This window comes from Telmatherina bonti (assembly GCF_933228915.1).
Source record: "Telmatherina bonti genome assembly, chromosome: 2".
Lineage (NCBI taxonomy): Eukaryota > Metazoa > Chordata > Actinopteri > Atheriniformes > Telmatherinidae > Telmatherina > Telmatherina bonti.
In genome coordinates, this window is record NC_136620.1 from 2,314,041 (window position 1) to 2,337,023 (window position 22,983).

At 43.5% G+C, this 22,983-nt stretch overlaps 1 protein-coding gene across 1 annotated transcript; it reads right to left on the reverse strand.

The window, feature by feature from the left end:
- Nucleotides 1-16,803: 16,803 nt before the first annotated feature.
- Nucleotides 16,804-17,746, reverse strand: LOC306765335 (gamma-crystallin M2-like; the record flags this gene model as incomplete). The annotated part of the gene is made up of 3 exons (XM_079252753.1): nt 16,804-17,100; nt 17,195-17,437; nt 17,714-17,746. 3 exons carry the CDS (start codon nt 17,744-17,746, stop codon nt 16,804-16,806), a joined length of 573 nt encoding a protein of 190 aa, XP_079108879.1.
- Nucleotides 17,747-22,983: the final 5,237 nt, after the last annotated feature.

The following is a 22,983-nucleotide window of genomic DNA, read 5'->3' on the forward strand; positions in this document are numbered from 1 at the left end:
TCCAGATCCTGATTAGACCTCTCAGCCTGGCCATTGGTCTGGGGATGGAAACCAGACGACAGGCTCACAGTGGCCCCGAGTGAGTGACAAAACGACTTCCATACCTGGGATGTAAATTGAGGTCCTCTGTCTGATACTATGTCTGTGGGCAGACCATGGAGCCGAAAGACATGATGAACAAGTAGGTTGGCTGTCTCCTTGGCAGTAGGAAGTTTGGGAAGGGCAATAAAGTGAACAGCTTTGGAAAAGCGATCAACAACTGTGAGGATGGTGGTGTTACCTCTTGAGGCTGGAAGACCAGTGACGAAGTCCAGAGCAATGTGCGACCAGGGTCTGCTTGGAACAGGTAATGGACGAAGAAATCCCGCAGGTGGCTGATGCGATGACTTACTGCGTGCACACGTCGTACAGGCTGCAACAAACTCCCGGACATCTTTATCCATTGTGGGCCACCAGAATCTGCATCTCAGAAAAGAAAGTGTTCGCACAGAACCAGGGTGGCATGCTAGGCGGGAGGAATGTCCCCACTGGAGGACTTGGGAACGTACAGAATTGGGGACATAAAGGCGGTCACGGGGACCTGTGCCAGGGTCAGGCTGTTGCTGTTGGGCCTCTCTAACCCTGTCCTCCACCTCCCAGGAAACAGCGGCTACAACACAGGTTGCAGGTAAGATGGTATCAGGTGAAACTGCAGTCTTGTGTGGAAACTGGCGAGAGAGAGTCCGGTTTTTGGACCCAGGTCTGTATGACAGCGTGAAGTGGAATCGATTGAAGAAAAGAGACCAACGGGCCTGTCGGGGATTCATTTGTCTTGCAGACTGTAGGTATTCCAGGTTCTTATGGTCAGTCCAGATGAGGAATGGCACTTTGGATCCCTCCAACCAATGGCGCCACTGCTCCAGGGCGAGTTTTATGGCTAAGAGTTCCCCATCACCGACATGGTAGTTCTGCTCAGCTGGTGTCAGACGGCGAGAGAAAAAGGCACAAGGATGTAACTTCTGAGACTCTGGGGATCGTTGGGACAACACAGCTCCAACGCCGACATCTGAAGCATCAACCTCCACCACAAATTGATGGTTGAGATCAGGGTGGAGAGGACAGGAGCAGTGGTGAATAGATCCTTTAATTTGGCAAAAGCCTGAGCCGCCGGCTCAGACCAGACAAATGGGACTGTAGGCGATGTAAGTCTTGTCAGGGGAGCTGCGATGCGGCTATAATTGCGAATGAATCTGCGATAAAAATGAGCAAAACCCAAGAAACGTTGCAGCTGCTTGACAGAAGTTGGGACTGGCCATTCGGTAACAGCTTTGACCTTCTCAGGATCTGCTCGGACCTGCCCACTCTCAAAAATGTATCCGAGAAAAGAAACAGTGTTCTTATGAAAATCACACTTCTCTGCCTTAACGAATAGGCGATTCTCCAGAAGTCTCTGCAGGACTTGTCGGACATGTTGTATATGTTCGGTGAGGTTGTGGGAAAAGATGAGGATATCGTCTAAATAGACGAAAACAAAACGGTTCAGGAAGTCTCTCAGCACATCATTAACTAAGGCTTGGAAAACAGCAGCGGCATTACAAAGTCCAAAAGGCATGACTCGATACTCAAAATGGCCGAGTGGGGTCTTGAAGGCTGTCTTCCACTCATCTCCCTCTTTAATCCTGACCAGATGATAAGCGTTGCGGAGATCTAGCTTTGTGAAGATTGTTGAGCCATGGAGAGAGTTGAAGGCAGACTCAAGAAGTGGCAGAGGATACTTATTCTTTATGGTTATAGCATTTAATCTCCGGTAGTCAATACAAGGCCGAAGAGAACCATCCTTCTTAGAGACAAAGAAAAAACCTGCGCCAACAGGGGTGTCCTAAAACCAGGGGTGAATCTGGTGAGTTAACAAAGAAACTGATAAACTCCTGGTGATTTCCCGAAACAATTTGTTTAACCGGAACAGACTCTTGGGTGATGGAGTAAAGAATGCTACCATCCAGAGCCCGGGCAGAAACAGGAGGGAAGAGAGACTCCAGGTCTAGATTAATCCTTGCAGCTCATTCCTTGTCAATAAAGTTTGCTTCAGCTCCAGAATCCACTAAAGCCTGTACTGGCTGAGAGAAACCCTTGACATATAGCACCGCTGGAATGAGTGTCTTTGTGTGGGGAATTACCTTTGGAGTGGTGGTCGTCAGTACTCCCACAGCTACTGACGACCCAGATCTTTTGGCCGTTCTGTGCAGACAGCTCTCTGGTGTCCTGGTCTTCCACAATAAAAACAAACGCCGGTGTCCCTCCTCCTCTGTCGTTCCTCCGTGGACAGATGAGCTCGGCCCAGCTGCATGGGCTCCTCGGACTGTGTTGTGCTAGGAAGGGAAGGGCGGACCGCTCCGATGGTGGAGCCGGGAAAATACAGCTCAGAACGAGTCTGCCGCTCTCTGTCTCTCTCCCGTAAGCGGTTGTCCAGCCTTATTGAGAGGGAAACCAGGTCATCCAGGGAATCTGGTGCATCACGGGTGGCAAGCTCATCCTTAAGCCGGCTGCTTAAACCATTTGTGAAGATTCCACAAAGAGCCTGATCATTCCAGCCCGAATCCGCAGCCGCAGTCCTGAAATCCACAGCAAACTCAGCAACACTCATTTTTCCTTGTCGGAGATTAATCAGCCGCTTAACGGCATCGCCCCCTCTCACTGGATGGTCAAACACCTTCTTCATCTCATCCATAAAAGCTGGATAAGACATGTGCCTGAAACCCTGCCGATCAAACGCTGCTTCTGCCCATGACAAAGCCTTGCCCTCCAGAAGTCCGATGACGTAGGAGATCTTGGATTTGTCACTGGCATAAGTGATGGGCTTCTGGTCAAACACCAGTGAGCATTGGAGTAAGAACCCTCTACATTTACCCAGATCCCCGGCATAAGGTTTGGGGTCCGGGATGTGTGTCTCTCTTACCGGGGTGGCAGAAGCGGTAGGATGCATGGATAAGTCAGGAACCTGTTGCTGATCGGGAGCAGGCTGTACCAGACCAGCCACATGACTGGTGAGTTGAGACAACTGCGTAAGGATGGTGTGGTAATTCTGGTCCAAAGTTAGAAGCATCTGCTCATGTCGAGCTAAGTGAGCATTCTGACCGGATAGGGCTTGCTGAAGTTGTCCGGCGGCGCCTTCTGGGTTAGAATCTGCTGGATCCATACCTGATGGCCTGATTGTTCTGTTGTAGTGTAGGACAAACAAGGACCCAAGTGCAGATGGGATGTGGATACTAGGACGGGTTTATTGTTTTCCTGGGCAGAATGGTAGGTGGCCAGGCAGGCAGGTAGACGGGCAGGCAGGCAGGTAGACGGGCAGGCAGGCAGGTAGACGGGCAGGCAGGCAAGAAACACGCTCTGGTGACAGAACAGACAATTGTTAGACAAGCTGTTTAAATCCTTATGCAGAAATGCTGCAATGGCCGAGAGCTGTTACCACTTGATGAAACAACAATCAGGCGATGACTGGTGAACTGAGCTGGCCTTTTATCCTGCTGCTGCTGATTTCCTGATGAGAACCTGGTGTGGACTTGGTTGCCAGGGAAACAGGCACACCCACAGCAGCACAGGTCAGAGCAGGAACCACAACAAAACCAGACAAAGGGGATGACATACAAAAACTAAATGAACAAGAGAAAACCCTAAATTCCCCCTTCCATTTCTGCCACTGGTCTGGTCCAATTAGCTGGCTCCACCTGCTGGTTCACAGCCAAGGGACTGGAGCCACTGGAACTCAAAGGAAAAAGTAAACAAATAAAAAAAAAAATCATACTATCACAACATAAACTAAAATGCGCGCTATTTCAGAATTGTTGTGATGCTAAATTAAACCAATGTCTAACAAAAACATTGTCTGTAAATTAAATCCTGGTTAAATAAAATAAATCTAAGTGTTGGTGTGGTGCATTTTAATGTTGCCCATGTGTGGCTGTGGACACAGCTGTCACAGGCGGAGACTTCAATGTTCGTCTAAATCCGAAAATTAACTCATCAAATGGAAAATCTGATACCAAAACCATTAGTATAAGATTAAATACTTGTATGCGTGAAATGGGAATTGTAGATATTTGGAGAGAGAGAAATCTGATAAGCCATGACTACTCACCTCAACTCTCACTCAAAAGGTCTACTCGCAGATAGATTTTTTTTTTTTTTTTTTATGCTTAAACGTGATTATTTTAGGGTGGATAACTGTGAAATAGGACCCAGTACTATCTCAGACCACGGGCCTATTTATATATTGGTCCACCTAAAAGAGAAAAGGAAGACCACTCTCTGGAGATTGAATTTAAACATTCTGAACTTGGTTATCAAAGTTAAGTTGAAAAATGAAATCAGAACATACTTGGAAAATAATGACAGTGAAGATGTGACTCCACCTATTTTTTTGGGATGCACTAAAAGCTGTGTTAAGGGGTAAAATAATAGCCATTACCTCATATGAAAAAAAAATGGACAAAAACTGAAAAAATTGGAGGATTTGAAGAAACTACAGATAGAACATGCAGGATCCCCCAATGATGATGATAAATGTAAGATTAAAACATTAAAAAAGGAGAGCGATGACCTACACATTCAAGAATTGACAAAAAAGCTCATTTTCATAAAGCAACAGTATTATAAGGTAGCTGGAAAATCACTGAAACTTCTATCATATCGGCAACGGAAACAACAAGTGGAAAGGACAATTTATAAAATAAGAAATTTTGAAACAAATAAAATACAAACGAGTCCAGAGAAAATCAAAGTGTTTCCTAAAGTACTATAGGATATACCCAACCACAGTCAAGACACCCAGATTGATGATTTTCTGGCCCAGATAAATCTTCCAAAGATTACAGATGAACAAAATGAAAACTTAATATCTAAAATAACAGAAGAAGAAATCCAATCAAGAAGGGAAATTTCCAGGGACAGGCGGTTTCCCAATTGAATGGTACAAGTCAATGCAACAACTAGTTCCAACACGAAACAAATGTTTTATTGGATTTTACAAAAAAAGAACATCCCCCTACATAATATATAAGTATAACACAACCTACACAGTCACTCCCTAAACTGATGAGTCTTATAGAGGAATTTGTTTTTTCTCAGGCTACAAAATTAGTATTGAAAAAACTCAGATTTTTACGTATAACTATAAACCTCCCCAAATAATCAAGTCCATGTACAATTGGAAGTGTAATACCGAGTCTATTAGATGTCTAGGTGTCTTATTACCTAAGGACTTATCGAAAATGAATGACATTAATTACGGCCCATTACGCTCACTATTAAAGTCTGACATGCACAGGTGGAAAAAAGCCAGAATTAAATTTAAGACGTTGCAATTAAGAAAGGAAAAGGGTGGAATGGGTCTCCCCTGTTTAGAGGAATATTATCATGCAGCCCAACTGAGACCTTTAGTCTTCCTATGTTCATCATCATAAACTGCAACATGGAAGGAAATAGAAGGCACAACAATAAAGGGAATCCCAAAAACAGCTCTACTAAGTGATGACAAATTAGAAAAGGAATTGGCAATACCAGCAGATTCGATAATAGGCAGCTTTTTAAAATCCTGGCAAGAAATAGTCAAGATTTGTATCCAAAATCATGAGGGGGGGGGGGGGCAAAAGAAAGGTTTGACTACATATTATTCATACAAAGGGGTATTTCAAAGTTTTGAAGTCTTGTAGAAAGAACACAGACTTGGAAGAGATGATTTCCTCAGGTACCTGCAAGTGAGGCATCACTTTGACAAAAAAAAATCAAGCAGTTGTTAGAAAAGGATGACACACAGTTCATAGAGATTTATTTACTATTAATTAAGCCAAAATCTTGCTGTAAAATTATTTCCAAATTACATAAGGCCATACAGTTATCTAAACAAAAGGAAACAGAATATATAAAGCAGAAATGGGAAAAAGAAATAGGGGTGACGATCTCACAGGAGAGCTGGGGGAGAATGTGTCAGCGACCATAGTTCTCAAACTGGTCAAAAGCATGGCGAGGGTTCTGCTGGAAAAATACTGCAAGGTTTTTAAAAACATCCATTCAGATGAAATATCAAGGCAGTGGAAATGCCTGCTGGAGGCTTTGTGGGTTCAAAGAAGCTAATCATTTCCACAAATTTTGGGATTATCAAGTAATAAGACCATACTGGAGAGAAATCCATGAACATACAAAAAGTGTATTTAATACAGATTTTCCATTTAAATGTGAAATTCTATACTTGGGTGACCTGTGGTCAGAAATATGGTGTATGAAAGACAAAAAACTGTGAACTATTGGTCTTCTAGGGGCAAAGGAATTTATTTGCAAATGTCCCAGTTAAATATGAAGGATTTGTTCCAACAATGCTCCCTGCAACATTTCAAGACTTTGATAAATCTTAACCACATAAAAAAAAAAAGTTTTTCACATCGAACAAAGTCTTTCACATCTTCACTGGAGTTTAGTTCAACACTTTTTCCAAGGTAAAACTAAGAGTACTTGTGGTGGAGTAAATAAGTCAGTGTGCTTTGACACAAAAGTTCATGAGTTCAATCACAATGTGGGGCAATTAGAAAAAATGTCAGTTGTGCGTTCTTTTTTCAATTTCTTACACTTATGCAATTTCACTTAAATCATTCAGCATAGTTCAATAAATGGGCATTCACATTTGCTATTATTTCAATAATAGCTGTTTCTAGTTATTATTATTATTATTATTATTATTATTATTATTATTATTATTATTATATATTATTCCACCAATGTTTGCCGTGCTACTACTCCTGCACTGTTCAAGTCACTTCAATCATTCAGATCTTAAAGTGGAACTATTATGTGCATTTCAGGCTAATTTATTTTTATTTCTGAGACCAGAAGGGCTGGGATTGATGGAGTTATTGTCCCAAATGGCTTTATTTACTTCAGACCGACCCTCTCCGTAGGCTGTCAGATCAGCCTGCAGGCAAAACGAGTGGATTGAGACTCTTCCACATTAAGCCCCGCCTCCCGCCACTGCACTACATCGGGAGCGCGCACCGCACCTGCTTTCACCGTCATTGTAACGTCTCATAAACAGAAGGATTAGGCTCATATGAACTCAATAAAAAAACAAACTACAATGTCAACACATAGCATCCAGCCCTACATGTTGGAACCTGAATCAGAGCCTGAAAACGAAGTGGAAAACAGCAACCCACAGCAACGAATGCAGCAGGATGTCTCTCTTTGGTAAACTCACCAGCCATCGTTGGAAATAACTTTATCCCACGTTTATCCACCCGCCTGATGTATTTGTACATGCCCTTGTTAACCAGTAGAAGGTAACCAATCACCCAACCTTATCCCCCGGGACGTCACAAGGATTTCCACGTAGAAAAAACTCTCTAAAACCACGCGTTTTTCGTCGCCATGGAAACCAAACGGAGAGCGTGCTGGAACTCAAACTCAAACTCAAACATGTGTTTAGGTGATAAAAAACAGTGTTGTTCACATGTCTGATGAGGATTCAACACTGTAACACTGTAGAAAGCTCAGAAAACTCCACATACCCAACCATCATCATTTGAGTCAGTAAAAAGGCTGACCTGACAAGCGTTATCTTCATCAGGTGTCTCTCTTCTTAGAGAAATATTTCTGAATCTTCACATGGGTATACAAGAGGATGTGGCAAAATTTGACAGCAGTGTCTGACAATTTAACCAGAATGGCCTCTAACTTTGTGTAGGTAAAAGGAAAGAGGTTTCTACTCACCAGGGGCCTCATTTATCAAACAGTGCGTAGCAACGCTGACTCCAGGCGGCGTACGTACAAAAAGCAGGAAATGCGGCGCAAAAAAAAAACTTCACGATTTACAAAGCAGCACGTCCCACGCCTGTTTCCTCCATAAATCAGGATCAACACTAAGCTTGGTGCACGTGAGGGAACATCTGGCCACGCCCACATGTTGGCCATAAAAGGTCAGGCCGACGCCCTGATAAATATTAATCCATCTCATTTCCATGACGGTTCTGCAGGAAAAAAAGAGGAATTTTCTGGAAAATGAGGAAGAAATTCTAACAGATAAAGCTGTAAAATGTAAAAGTATTTTATCTGGTGGAGACGGGATGGACATCACCACCACCAGAAAGACAGAGGAGGTCAGCAGGGGACAGATGCTGTCAGCGTCTCATCAGACCACCGGACTTATCCAGAAAGGACAAATAAAGTGGTCAGACAATAAAATGTAGGGAGAAAGTGCATCTTGGTCCACAGGAGGAGGAAGGGGGGGCGCTGCCCACTCCCACAGATTAGAAGCTGGCGGGAAAATGAAGGAGTCCAGAGATACGCTGGAACAAAATGCTCCAGATGATGCTGGAAGTGCTTCATTCCTTTGGTTCAGATTATAAAATGAACGGACATAAACGAGACGTCTCTGACTCCAGTTTATTTACTGGGAACATACTGGTGTTCCTGTGTGTCCCAGCTGGGTTGCAGCGCTGCAGATGTGGTCGGAGAGGGGGGGGGCAGTGGTTCCACCTTGTCCCCCCAGCAGGCGTGTCCTGGCAGAGGAGGAGGTGCAGGAGACGGAGACATAAAGACAGAAATGAGACTAAACCTGTGAATAAATGAGAATTGTCCACCTCTGATGTGTTGCATCACTTCTAGACGTTTGGCAGCAGTTTGGTTCCAACATGATGGTTGGAGGTCGGAGACAACAGCGCTGGTCGCAGCTGAACGGGACACGTTACCATTTAGTAGCATGTTATGTAGCGTCTCCACTATCTGCACACATCTGCAGCTGTACAACACGTGTCCTCCTGGGCATGGAGGCACCTCCACCTGCCTCCATCTGCCCGATGGCCGCTACACCACGTCTGGCTGTGGAGAACATCGTTCTGTTCCTCTGCTCTGGGTTGGGAAAAGGAGCGGACCCGACCTGTCAGTCCCTTCCCTTTGGAAGGTGCCGGACTGGAGTCCAGAGTCTCCATGTTCCATGTCCACCAGCAGGGACAGATAAGCCACATTGGGGAGCATTTTATATCCAACCATCACTTCATGTTCTGTATCTGCAGGTGGAGGAAACACCTGAGCAGCCTGATGATGGGCTGTTGTCATGGCGACCGCCTCCTTTTACCTGCAGGTCTTCATGTAGAGCTTTATTAGTACGGCAGCTTCTGTACGACTTATTAACTGTGTGATGTGGCTTTTCTAACATGTAGAACTGCTTGGTTTCAGAACATTTTACTGCTGGACGTTTTACGTGCTGGAGGAACTTTTTCTCTTCTTCTGCAGATGCTGTTAATTCAATTCAATTTCAATTCAACTTTATTTATATAGCGTTAAATCACGGCAATGCCATCTCAAGACGCTTTACAGACAGAGGGGAAATCATAATGAAAGCCAATTCATAACAGCCTATATAAGGAAACCAACAGATTGAGTTGAGTCCAACTCAATCTCCCATCCTGAGCAAGCACACTGGCGACAGTGGGAAGGAAAAAACTCCCTTTTAACAGGAAGGAAACCTCCGGCAGAACCCGGCTCAGGACAGGCAGCCATCTGCCTCTGCTGTGTGGGGGGAAGAGGACAGAAAGACAACAGACAACAGGAACTGCTACTCCCGGCCAGGGAGACCTGCTGAGACAGGAGACATACATGTTAATGATGCTACACTGTTATGGGGGGGGGGGGGGGGGGGGGGGATAAAAGAGAGAGAGATAAATAGAAAGAAGCTCAGTGTATCAGGAAATGTCCCTCAGCAGTCTAAACCTACAGCAGCATAACTAAGGGATGCTAATCATCCCTAGCTATAGGACTTATCAAAAAGATAAGTCTTCAGCCTAGTCTTAAAGGTGGGGAGGGTGTCTGCTTCCCTAACACTAACTGGGAGCTTATTCCATAAGAGAGGGGCCTGATAACCAAAGGCTCTGCCTCCTGCTCGGCTCTTTGAGACTCTAGGAACCACAAGTAAGCCTGCAGTCTGCGAACGAAGTACTCTGCTTGGTATATAAGGAACTATGAGGTCTTTGATATATAGTGGTGCCTGGTTGTGGAGGGCTTTATATGTAAGGAGAAGGATTTTAAATTCTATTCTAGATTCAACAGGCAGCCAATGAAGAGAGGCTAAAACTGGAGAAATATGATCTCTCCTGCTGGTTCTGGTCAGGACTCTGGCTGCAGAATTCTGGATCAGCTGAAGGCTTTTCAGGGCATATTTAGGACAGCCCAGTAATAGAGAGTTACAGTAATCTAGTCTTGAAGTAACAAAAGCATGAACCAGTTTTTCTGCATCACTCTGAGACAGAATGTCCCTAATTTTGGCTTTATTACGTAAATGAAAGAAGGCTGTTTTAGTAACCAAAGGACAGGTCAGGGTCAAATATTACTCCAAGGTTTCTCACTGTAGCACTGGAAGCTAAAGTAATGCCATCCAGGTTCATTACAAAACCGGAAAATTTAGCTCTGAGTTTTTCAGATCCAACGAGAATTACTTCAGTCTTATCTGAGTTTAAGAGGAGAACATTTCTAGACATCCAAGTCTTTATGTCTATGAGACAATTTTAATGTACAACATTCTGCATAAAGGTTTATATTGGATTTTGAACAAATGTATCACATTTCACAACATTTCTTTGGTTTTATTTTCTGCCTTTGGTGTCGCCGTTTCCCGTTTCTCCAGATGTTGTCGTTCGCCGGGGTCAGAGTTGGCGTGGAGGTCGGGACGTTTTACCGGTCCAACTGGTCCAACGTCTGTAGGGGATTTGGCAGGATGTTCAGAATCCCACCTGATCACTAGATTAACATGGTTCCACAGGAGGTCAGTGCTGAACTTATTTCACCGTCAGTGTTTGCCACTTTCACCCATTTTGTGGAAGCAAAGGCAAGAAGTTTACTTACCAGAGGTGGACTCCTCTGAGCTCAAAGGCTCCATTTGAGTAACAGCGGCCTGGTTTTCAGAACCTGCAGGAATTGTTAATTAAGCCTGTAATTGGTGTCGTGTATACCTAATCATCATTTCATTAATTGATCATACTGAACATGTTGTTTCGCAATTATTTTGGTGGGTGCAGTTGGAAACACCGGCATAAATGACATTGGAATAAAAAATATAAAACTTAATAACCCATCCTGCTCTCCTCCCCTTCTTCATCAGATGCTGTGAAAGTACACAAGGACATGAAATGAAAACATGATCAGAGTGTTTTAACAACAACATCACATATTAGCTTTCACAATGATTAAAATAAAACACAGTCTTTACCGTGTACACCACGTAAAACCAGTGGTAGATAGTTCGATGAGTGCAAACGTCCTTTTTTCTGCCCGTGATGTCTCTTTCTTTTTTGTCCGACTCCCATTGTCACTTCCGGGTCATGTGACTCACGTAAACTTAACAACCCAACAGATTTTACCAAGTAAATTTAAAACTTACGACAATAACCTTATGAGGCAGAATGCAAGTATGTGATTATAAACATATATAAAAAAAAAACACTCTTACTACTGTTTCAACGTTGCCATGGAAACGCATAAACAACCACACAAGCGTCAGCTACAGGGTGTATTGTTCACATTCCCGAAGTTTGTTAATCAACTTCGCTTAAATAGTTTGACTTGATTAATTGTTAAAAAATCCAAAAACAAAACATGCCTGAGGTCATCTTGATTTTTATCAGCTTGAATGTCAGCCAGTCCTCCTGGGGATCTTCTTTCAATGTAAAAAGTGGCTTTCTTTTTAGGCCACATGACATCCTTTCTCCCGGTCCACCCAGTTCACAGGGACCATGCCCTTGGTCTCCCTACCCTCCTCCACCCAAACAGCCTTGGCATACATGACCTGAGAAAAACAGGATATACATTACTCAACACATTCCCAGTGCAATATCAAGAACTACACGGATTAAGTATCATCACTAGCTGAATCCTGATGGTTACTGGTTATTGGCATCAGGTTGATGCTGGTGGAGTTGAAACAAAATAATTAGAAGTGATGTTAGGGGACAAGATCAGAAAGCGCTACTGGAGTGTAAGCCCAGGCACAAACGTCATGACAGCGGTTCTCAACCTTATGGTGAAGCGTTGGCACCAAGTAAAACTGAAGGAATTTAAAAATGTGCCAGAGAAGACAGATGATGATGATGAAGGCAGACAATTAATAAAACTAGTTATATACAAAGAAAAAAAAACTTTTATCCTTGAGGTTCCAGACCGGTATCTGGAACGAAGGGGTATCAAGACATAACCACCTTGCGGTACAAATCAGCTTCTGCCAGTGTTCCATTTCTCATTCTTCCTGCTCGGGGATCTCTTGTGCACACTATGTTGATCAGTTTTGAGCTGCACGGTGTTTGAAATAGTGGTGATGTGTGGCACTGATGCAGAATGTCACACAATCATGTTCCATCTGCATTTTTTTGCATGACGAAGCTTTGCTTTCATCTCTCAACAGAAAGCAACTGTCCCTTTCCTTGACTGAGATGAATACTTTTTTCTGCCTTTTGCTTCATGTTCGATTTCAGACAAACGCCTGGTGACTTGTTCTAATGGACTTCTCCCACTCCTCACATGTTTTTTAATTTGTTGAAGATAGTTTTCAAATGGAAAACAGGAGATTTCATCTAATGAAGTTTTATAGTGCCTGACACCGTCATGAAGATGAATGAGTCCGTGTACGTTGTATACCGGAAAGGTCTGGCCATACAGGGCAGCACTGGACAAAGTGTTTTAATAAGCCCTGAGCATATTACAGGTACGCATTGCAATGCCTCTCATCTGACTCAAGCATCATTGACATTGCTACTGTCAGGCTCAAGAAATGTTTATACATGTCAGGGGACACCACATTCTTTAAAACCACAGGCCCTGTATACAACAAAACTGCCTCAGCTCAGTGGCTTTCCACCTGTCGAGATCATGCAACCCCCGGGGTTGACGAACGAATTCACTCGGCATCTTTCCTCTCAAAGCTATCGGCTTTTGGGATATTTCTTCCTTTTGCCTAAAAGATAAATGGCAAATCATGGGGCCAGGGGTCATGTAATTTAACATGCGCCTCACCACTCCCAAGATGACATGTAGTCTAATGAACTAACACACGGAATCCCAGCAGCAATGAGAGCACTGAGACTAGTTTGCTGGTTGGCATAGTCCATCCTAGAAAAGGCCTCATCATTTCTAGGGGTGCTTTCAAGGTCATTGAAAACCATTTTTTCAACTGGAGCACCTCTGACTGTACATCTTTCACAGCCCTCATATACATTTTACATAGGCCCTTGCTGGTGCATCACAGACCAGAGCTTTAACATGGACATTGTAGGTTTGGCCTTTATAAATTAACCCATTGTTTATGAGATGTTTGTTTTCTGTTAGAAAGTCTTTGAGCTAATCCTCAAGTGGACTCGGCTTATTCTGTCCACAAAATATTGCCACAATGAATGGATCTGAATGTTCAAGTTTTGCTAGTATAGGCCAGAATTGTACACCGCTACTCTTGAAGAGTGGAATGCCATCAATGTTAACAATGAGATTAACATCTTTGGCCTCAGCTTGACCTAAAAAGCGGCAAATCCCCTTCTCCAATCCATATTAAGCATATTGCCCTCCACATTTATCTTCCATTGTATTACGCTGTGGTGTAGCTAGAAGTGTCCCGGCATCAAGAGGCAATAGGTGTCCTTGCTTTCGGAGTATTAAGAGCAACTCATTAAGTGATTAAGTGTGGTTTTGTTATGCACAGCCCACTGTCTCGAGTCCTGTTCAAAGCTGATGCCCCCATGCCCCTCATCATATGGTTATTTCTGAGTCAGGAGACCAATATTCCTTGTCTGTGTCAAAATCGGACCAATCCAGAGGTTCAGGACCACTATCGCTGTTTGAAATACTTTGACTACTGGGCATGTGATCACCACTAGAACTACTAGTCTGAGGGACGTCTTCACAGTCACTTGTGTCTTCCCCAAGTAGATTGTCATCGTCTGAGTCGCGAAACAACTGCTCCATTTCTCGTTTACATTTGCGCCATGCTCTCAAGTAAACACAGGTGGTAATCCATGTCATTTTATCGATGTCAGAACTGATTCACAGTTGGAAAAAAAATACTAATAATGCATTTTCTCAAAAAATGAAAAGTGAAAAAATGTAAGAAAAAGAAAAATATAAAGCACACAAAGCAATACTTGCCGATGTTGCATTTTTACACTTTTATTCTCTTAAAATGATAGGATATAATTACCAGATATCAGCCATCAATTTATACACAAACATCAAACAGAATATAGAAACATTTTGATACTAAATATGCTAAAACTACAGGACCTAAAAAACAGGCTCCAACTGTAATAATTTATAGACGTATATATATATATATATACATACATACATATATATATATATATATATATATATATATATATATATATATATATATAAATATATATATATATATATATATATATATATACATATATATATATATATATATATATATATATATACACATCACATGCACACGTCCAGATGAGGTACAAATATGAACGTCAGATTAATGTCTAAAAGAGGTCCAGTAATGGCGTCTAAATCTTGGATCCATTGTGCACGTCGAATTAACATCTAGATTTGGTCTTCAGATGATCTCCAAATTCTGAACGTCCTTACGACGTCTAAGAAAAGTCCAATTTAGACGTCAAGTCTCCAACCTATTTTGCACGTCGTGCAGCGGTCTAGATGTGGTCTTCGATGGACCGACCCAATGCTGACATGATCTGCACGTCTCTCCGATGTCCGATGTTTGGTGGGAGTGTTGAAGCTTATCATGATGTGTAAATGTAGTAAAAGGGTTGAAAGTTGAACTTAAATGAGTGCAAGACAGTAACAGGAGACAGGAAGAGGACAGGTAGACTAATCTGAACACTGACAATCAACACAAAAATATCAGAGAAACAGATGTGGACACAATAAGAAGACTGGAAAAGGAACGGTAAACTGATCAGAACACAAATGGGAGATTAAAGGTCAATGGTCAGCTAGACTGTTGTCACTGAGGGCCTTGCTGCTTCTAAGTGGCCCGCACACCTGCATTTCTGACACGTCTGTAAATTTCTCCTACAGTGTTAATTAGATGCACACACAGTCCTGGTCCTGGTGAACCAGATCCACCGGTCAGTCCTGGTCCCGCTGAACCAGATCTACCGGTCAGTCCTGGTCCTGGTGAACCTGTCTGCTGCTTCTGACCCAGCCAACCATCAGATTCTCCTCTCCACTCTCTGAGCTCAGCATCTCTGGATCTGTCCTCTCGTGGTCCACGTCCTACCTCTCAGGAAGATCCTTCAGAGTATCCTGGTGAGGAGAAGTGTCCAGATCACATGAAAACAGGGGAGCCTCAGGGATCGGTGCTCGGCCCTCTTCTCTTTCCACCATACACCTTCTCACTCGGTGCAGTTAGAAGCTCTCATGGCTTCTCCTACCACTGCTATGCAGATGACACTCAGCTTTTCCTCTCCTTCCCACCAGACGACACAACGTCTCAATGAGAATATCAGCTTGTCTTGCTGATATCTCTGCATGGATGAAGGATCACCACCTTCAGCTCCATCCGTCCAAGACAGAGCTCATTGTCTGTCCAGCCAATCCTTCCTTACCTCTGCAGATACATGTGAAGCTCCACTCTGTCACACTTGTTCCTACGTCTGCTGCCTGGAATCTGGGTGTCATGGTGGATGACCAGTTGACCTTTAAGGTCCAAGTTGCCTCGGTTGCCCGTACCTGTCGATATGCTCTCTACAACATCAAGAGAATCAGACGTACCTGACAGAACACACGACTCAGCTTCTGGTTCAGGTTCTGGTCATCTCACACATCGATTACTGCAGTTCCCTACTGGCAGGTCTGCCTGCATGCTGGTTAAACCTCTGCAGATGATCCAGAACCAGCAGCACGACTGGTTTTCAACCAACCCAAACGAGCTCATGTCACTCCGCTGCTAATCGCTCTTCACTGGCTTCCGGTTGCAGCACGCATCGAATTCAAAGCTCTGCTTCTGGCTTACAAAACAATAACTCAAACTCAATAACCCTCCCGTCTACCTTCACTCCTTCATCCAGAGCTACACTCCCTCTCCACAGCTACGTTCCACCAGTGAAAGATGCCTCGTGTTACCACCACAACTTGGGACTAAATCACCAGCCAGACTCTTTTCCTCTGTTGTTCCACGATGGTGGAACGACCTGCTGTCCGCTCTGCAGAGTCCTGATCTGCTTTAAGCTGCAGACTCAGATGTTCAAGCAGCATTTCTGCTCTAAGTTTAGTTGTATTTGTCAGAGGTGGAGAACTTAAATATTTTGGGATTCATTCTTTGTATTTCAACATTTGTAATATTGCAGGGTGGGGAAAAAAAAGAAAAAATAATACCTGTAGTGCTGTGTCCAACTGGACTCCAGCAGTCCACCAGCATCTTCCTATGATGGTCCTACTGGTTTATTTTCTGCTTGTGTTGTTCTCACTCTCATATGTAAGTCGCTTTGGATAAAAGCATCTGCTAAAGGACTGTAGAATAGAATAGAATAGAATAGAATAGAATAGAATAGAATAGAATAGAATAGAATAGAATAGAATAGAATGAGCATGTGTAAATTTACTTACATGTGCTACAGTTACTTTATACTTGTGTGCAGATTCAAACATGCGCATAAGCTCCTCGTTTGTTACAACTTAGTATATGTAATGAAACTATACCCTCTGTCTATACTCTGGACAGATTGACTTCTGACCCGACAAAGCAAACAGAGAACTTATTTAGATTCAGGTCAACTTTATTGAAGTTAATATGTTTTCCATGGGGATCTAATAGTAAGAGTCCATGATGCGCCTCATGCTCATGAACCTCATGTGGCCCATGCCCATGCCCATGCCCATGCCCATGTTCATGAAGCTCCTGTACTCTCCAGGCCTGAAGTACATCATCCTGCCTCTGTAGTGGGGCTGCTCGTACATCAGCCAGTGGCCGTCCATCACGTGACAGGACATACAGTTGGACATGCGGTAACGGTCCATGATGTTGTCGCAGTCATCCATCAGCTCGTACATGTGGCCTCCGAAGTTCTCTCTCTCATAGATCCTCATCCTGTATGAGCCACGGTACTGAAACACACCAGAAGTCAGACATTTGTTCTGTTCAGAAAGTCACTTCCTGTTGGTCTCATGTGTGCTGTGATGTGATTGGTTGGTGGGTTACCATGGGGATCATACGGCAGGACCTGATGCAGTCGTTCATGCCAAACATGCTCATGTAGTCGGCATACTCTCCCCTCCTCATGAAGTACTGGTTGCCCATGAAGTTGGTGCGGTCGTAGACCATGAAGCAGCCCCTCTCCACCCTACAGGAGTGACACCTGCTCAGGTAGGAGGACATATCGGCGCAGTCGCTGCTGCACTCATAGGAACGACCCATGAAGTTCCTGTCCTCGTAGAAGACGACCTGACAAGTCAAACAGGCATCAGGAGAAAAGCAAAAATGGGCTTTTTGGTTATTCTGGGACTGTGATGGGGTAACCATGATGACCATCAGGCGCGACTTGTGTATCTGCTGCCTTTAGAAGGTAGTGTGTGACTGTGCCCTCTGGTGTGCAGTCACACAGCAAGAGGAACTCTCTTGTGTTCCTGTTGACAACATTTCAGCCTCTGGTTTGGGTTTGAGCTCATGGTTTAAAGTGAAATAGTGTTGAAGTAGTGCGGTGCTGTTGCTGGTTCTCACCCTGCTCATCATGTTCATGTTGCTGGAAGTCATGTTGCTAAACGGCTGGCCAGATGGTTGCTGTTGCTGCTGTGGTGATTGTCCTGAGAGTGTGTTACCTGTGGAACAGCTGCTGCTCTTTATAGTACCTGAGCAGCTGAAACCTTTTGTGCAAACAGCCTGAGCCAGCAACGTGTCATAAAAGAGATGCTCAGCATTCGGCATTTCTCTTAGAAACCACGGACAAAGAGCAACAGACAGCAGCTGTGTTTCTCCTTCAGGCCTCTGTTTGCGGTGGATGCCTCACTTTCTGGAACAAAAACCTGAAGACAATGATGTGCTGTGGCTGAAAACACACCACTACTAGTGATTATCTGAAACAGAAAAACTTTTATCTGATGGCAGATCATTCAGAAGTCAGCATGAAGCCGTTTTGTCCTGAAACTACAGGAAGAAATTCACATCTTAGAATAAAACTTTCTCCTCGATGAACACAGACCAGCCGACATGGGGTTAGGGGTAGTTTCTGGCTGCTGACAATTAAACTTTCTTTATTTTCTAAATGTTTCAAAGAATATGAAGATAATGAAATCAAACTTTACAAAAAAAACAGCAAAGTGGAATTCTGGTAGGTTAGTTGGTTTTGTTAAATTCTCAGTAAAACTAATCTTACACTTCTACTCATGTCCGTTTCCATGGGGATCCTTTGGGATGTTTAGATGCATCTTCTGGCTGGCATTAACTGTATTTTTTTTGTTATTTCTCAGATCAAGTTTCAATCCTGCTTCACTGTTTTCATTTAGTGGTTTTTAAGTTTTCCATGTTTTCTGAAGCTTGCCTCTGCTTGTTTCCTCAGTTCTACCATAAAACCTTTCTATTTAAACCTCCGTAAGTGGGAATGGATTTTAAACTAAAACAAAAAAGAGCTAAAAATAAAGTTAAAACATAAAACAACAGTGATATGTTTACTTGTGTGTCTTTTAAAATCTGTTTTGTTTTTTTTTATTTGTATCAGATTAATCTATTTCCTGACAGACTGATGTTATTTCTAACCGAATATTCAGATAAATTCTGACTGATTATTCCAAGTTCTGAGTAATTGATCTGATTTCTTACAAATGATTCTAAATTTTTCACAGAATAATCTGTTTTGATAGATTGTTCTCACTTCTGACAGATGTATGCTTTCTGAAAGATTTTTCTGTTTTCTGACCAATTTTTCGAATTTCTGATTGAGTGATCTCTTTATTGATCTTTTTTCTGACATATTGATCTAATTTTGGACAGTTTGGTCTTAATTCTGGCAGTTTATTTTAATGATTGACAGACTGATCTGTCTTTTGAAAGATTATTCTATCTTCTGATTGATTGATCTGATTTCGTACAGATTGATCTGTGGTCTGACAGGTTGATATAATTTCTGACAGGTTATTTTACTTTCTGACAGATTGGTCTGTTTTCTGTAAAGTTACTAACATTTGATAACATTTTCTAGATTGTCCTGGACAGTGTAACCCCACCTAACACCAGAAGTTTTCAACTTCAAGAATTTTTAAAAGCAGCTGAAGTGTGTGAAGAGTTTTAGTCTGGCTTTAAACTTCTTCACAGCACTCAAACTGCGCTTTTAAAAGTTTTAATGATCTTCTACTGAGTGTTAATTCCAGTAATTGTGCCATTTTGGTTCTTCTGAACTTCACGGCAGCATTTGATACTGTTGACCATGCGATCCTTTTACAGCACCTTGAGCATTGTGTTAGACTAACAGGCACAGTTCTTGAACCGGTTTCAATCATTTCTCACAGATAGATCGTTTTCTGTCCAAATGGAGAAGTTTTCCTCCTCAGTGGCCCCTCTGACCTGTGGTGTCCCCCAGGGGTCAGTTTTGGGTCCACTTTTGTTTTCCCTTTATACGATAACCCTTTCATTGCTTTGCTGATAATCTGCAGGTTTACCTACCATTAAAAAGTCCTTCCAGTGATTCTCTTCAGGCTCTGCTAAACTGCATGACAGACACAAAACATGGATGGACTTTAATTTCTTTATTAAAGTAAAACAGAGGTGGTCCTGTTTGGTCGCCCTGAGACTGTTCAAGTCCTTGGTAATGACCTCGGGCTACTTGCACCTTACAACAGAGCTCATGCCAGGAATCTTGGTGTGATTATAGACAACACCTTTAAGACGGACAAGCAGGTCAGCATGGTGGTCAAGTATAGCTTTTTCCAGCTAAGACCATACCGGATTGATTTTAAGATTCTTTTATTTGTTTTTAAGTGTTTGAATGGGCCCCAGATTATCTGTCTGAACTTATCGAAGCACATTGGCCCTGTAAAGTCAGCCAGCAGGATGGTCTTGAAGATTCCACACTCAAACTTAAGAACAAGAGGAGACAGAGCCTTCGCAGTTGCGGCTCCTAAACTCTGGAACGTGCAGTCTGCCGACAGTCTGTAGACTTTTAAATCTAGGCCGAAAACACATTTATTTGCTTTGACCTTGACTGATCATGATCAGAGGATTGGACTTTATAAGTGTGTTTGTCCTTGTATTTTAGTGTTTTTAATTGTTGTTTTTACTTTCTCTATTTTTATTGATTATGTAAAGCACTTTGGATGCTGTGGGTGTGGAAATGTGCTAAACAGCTCAAAGCCATGTCCGAGTCCCAGCTAAGTGATGAGTGTAACGAAGGACTCCTCAAGACGGATAAACGTTTGAACAAGTTTATTCACCAAACAGGAGAATGAGGATAACCTCACCAAGCTGATGGTGAAGCGGCTCAACGGATAATGCGTGAGACAAGCAAGGGTCAAAACCAGGGAGTCAAGCCATGGAGAATCCAGAGACCAGCAGGGATCAGAACCGGGAAATCGAGTCACGGAGAATCCAGAGACTAATCAAATCACATCAAATCAAACTTTATTTCTTGAGCACTTTTTATGCCACGGGCAACATGAGATAAAACCAAGTCATCAGGATTAAAACAAACAGTAGATAACAAGACATTTAAAAACTATAAAGATGCAAGCTCTTTCTCTCTCTCTCTCTCACACACACACACACACACACACACACACACACACACACACACAAGGACAGAGAGCAAACACCCCACATTCCCCAAAAAAACATCATTCCCTGCATACTGTCTCTTTAACTGAACACAGGTTAATAAAACAAATAAAACATTAACTAAGTGATAAAAATTCTGACTTGGTGCTGATGTGAGGAAATGATACCTAGGGATCCATCCACACCAGGAGCCGGTCACCGCATGCTCATAGGGGCTGTTGCCATGGCAACCGCACAACTCCCAGGCAGCCGAGGGCCCACCCCGCAGCCGTGAAGCTGCAGTGCTGGAAGCTAAAAAGGTCTTGAGCCTCTTCTTAAAAACATCAACAGTCTCGGCGGCCCTGAGGCTCTCTGGCAGGCTGGTCCACAGTCCAGGACCAGAACAATGGAAAGAGGTCTCACCGTATGTCTTAGTTCTGACTTTAGGAACCACTAAAAGGCCAGAACCAGAGGACCTCAGGGTCCGCGAAGGCTCATAATTAAAAAGAAGGACAGATAAATAAGAAGGTCCAGGGTCATTAAGGCATTTATAAACAGGTAAAAGAATCTTAAAATCCATCCTGAAACGCACAGGAAGCCGATGCAGCGATTTTAAAACTGGTGTAACGTCAGAACTCTGGTCCTTGTCAGAACTCGTGCCGCTGAGTTCTGTAGTAATTGTAGGCTGGAAAGAGACTTTTTAGGAAGACCAGAGAGCAGGACGTTACAGTAATCTAATCTACTGGAAATAAAAGCATCAGCACCTCTGTGCGGACTCTGGCTATGTTTTTAGATTAAAAACCTGTTTTTGTTACACTTTTTTTTTTTTTAACCTGTCCTGTCCAGCATCTCAGCAGACAGAACAACAATCTGCGTGTCGTATTTTTGCCAGACAGATTTGCTCTGTCAAGGGAGACATCTCATGTAAATAGCTGCCCTTGATAATCTGAATATTTTTATTAGTATGATAATTATTTTATTTTATTTATTTATTCATTTTTTTCCTTTTTTCATTTTGCAATCATCGTCAGTCTTGATATGGCCGAGCTGGACCTGGCAGGTAAAGAGGAAAAAAAGAGGAAATGAAAGGAGGAAAAAGAGAGAGAGAAAAGAAAGGCGTGTCTAAGCTGCTAAAGTTACAGTATTTGCAAAACAATATAAAGTACTGAAAAAATACAAGACATAAGTAGGATAGTGACAATATTCAAAAACAGACAAAAAAATGAAAGATAAAAGTAAAAAAAGAAAATGAATGAATAAAATAACAATTCCAATACCAACCGTTATTAAACATACCTACAGAGAGTCATCAGCAACATTTAGTAGGAAGCAGATGGGAAGATGAGCGCATGTGGGCGTGCACGTGTGACTGTTCAACCTGTGATCATGCAATCAAAGATCAGCTGAGTGCTTGTAGGGGAGCACGACCACGACCCGAGGTGTAGGGGAGGAAGCCAAGGCCCCCAGGGCCCGGCAAGCCCACCGCGCACAGAGCCCGGGCAGGCAAAGCAGAGAGAGCCTCCGTCCCCCGAGCCCAGAGCAGTGGAAGCCTCCAGGCAGGCGCCACCCGGCGCCACGAGGCAGGGGCACCGGGTAGCACAGGGCGACGGCACGCCGGCCCGGCGTGCGCCGGGTGCCCCTGCCTCGTGGCGCCTGCCTGGGGGCTTCCACTGCTCTGAGCCGGCAGCCCACAGGCCCCAGGACCACCCGTTCCCCCCGGCAGAGCCCCGGCCAAGACCCAGCGGGCCCTGCCCACCCAGAGCAAAACCATCGCGGGCCGGCGCCACCACGATACCAGGGGCGGGATCCCCAAGCACAAGGACACGTCCGTAGACCCTCCCCCCAACAACCCCTCCCCACAACCCTCCCGCTGCTTCCTACCCCCCCTCTCCAGCACCCTCCCCATCCCTCTCCCTCCCAAGCCCTACCTCCCTACATTTGGGAAAAAACCAGGTGAAGACGGCATCAACCCAGTTGGAAAGAAGGACTATTGCAACTTTAAGAGGCTCAGCATCAATGCAGGCTGTAAGTTTTGCTTTTGCAATAAAGTTCTGCTTTGTCGTGACAGACGTGATTAAACTGATGCAGATAATGCAAACGCTAACGGGACGAGTCTGAAGGTTTAACTTCCTTCCAAACGGCGACCAGAAATGAGCCCCAGGTTTTTTTTCTTATATCTATCCTATGCTCTGCCATGTTAAAGGTTGTAAATGACTTCTCTATTTATTATTTTTCTACCACACAGAAAG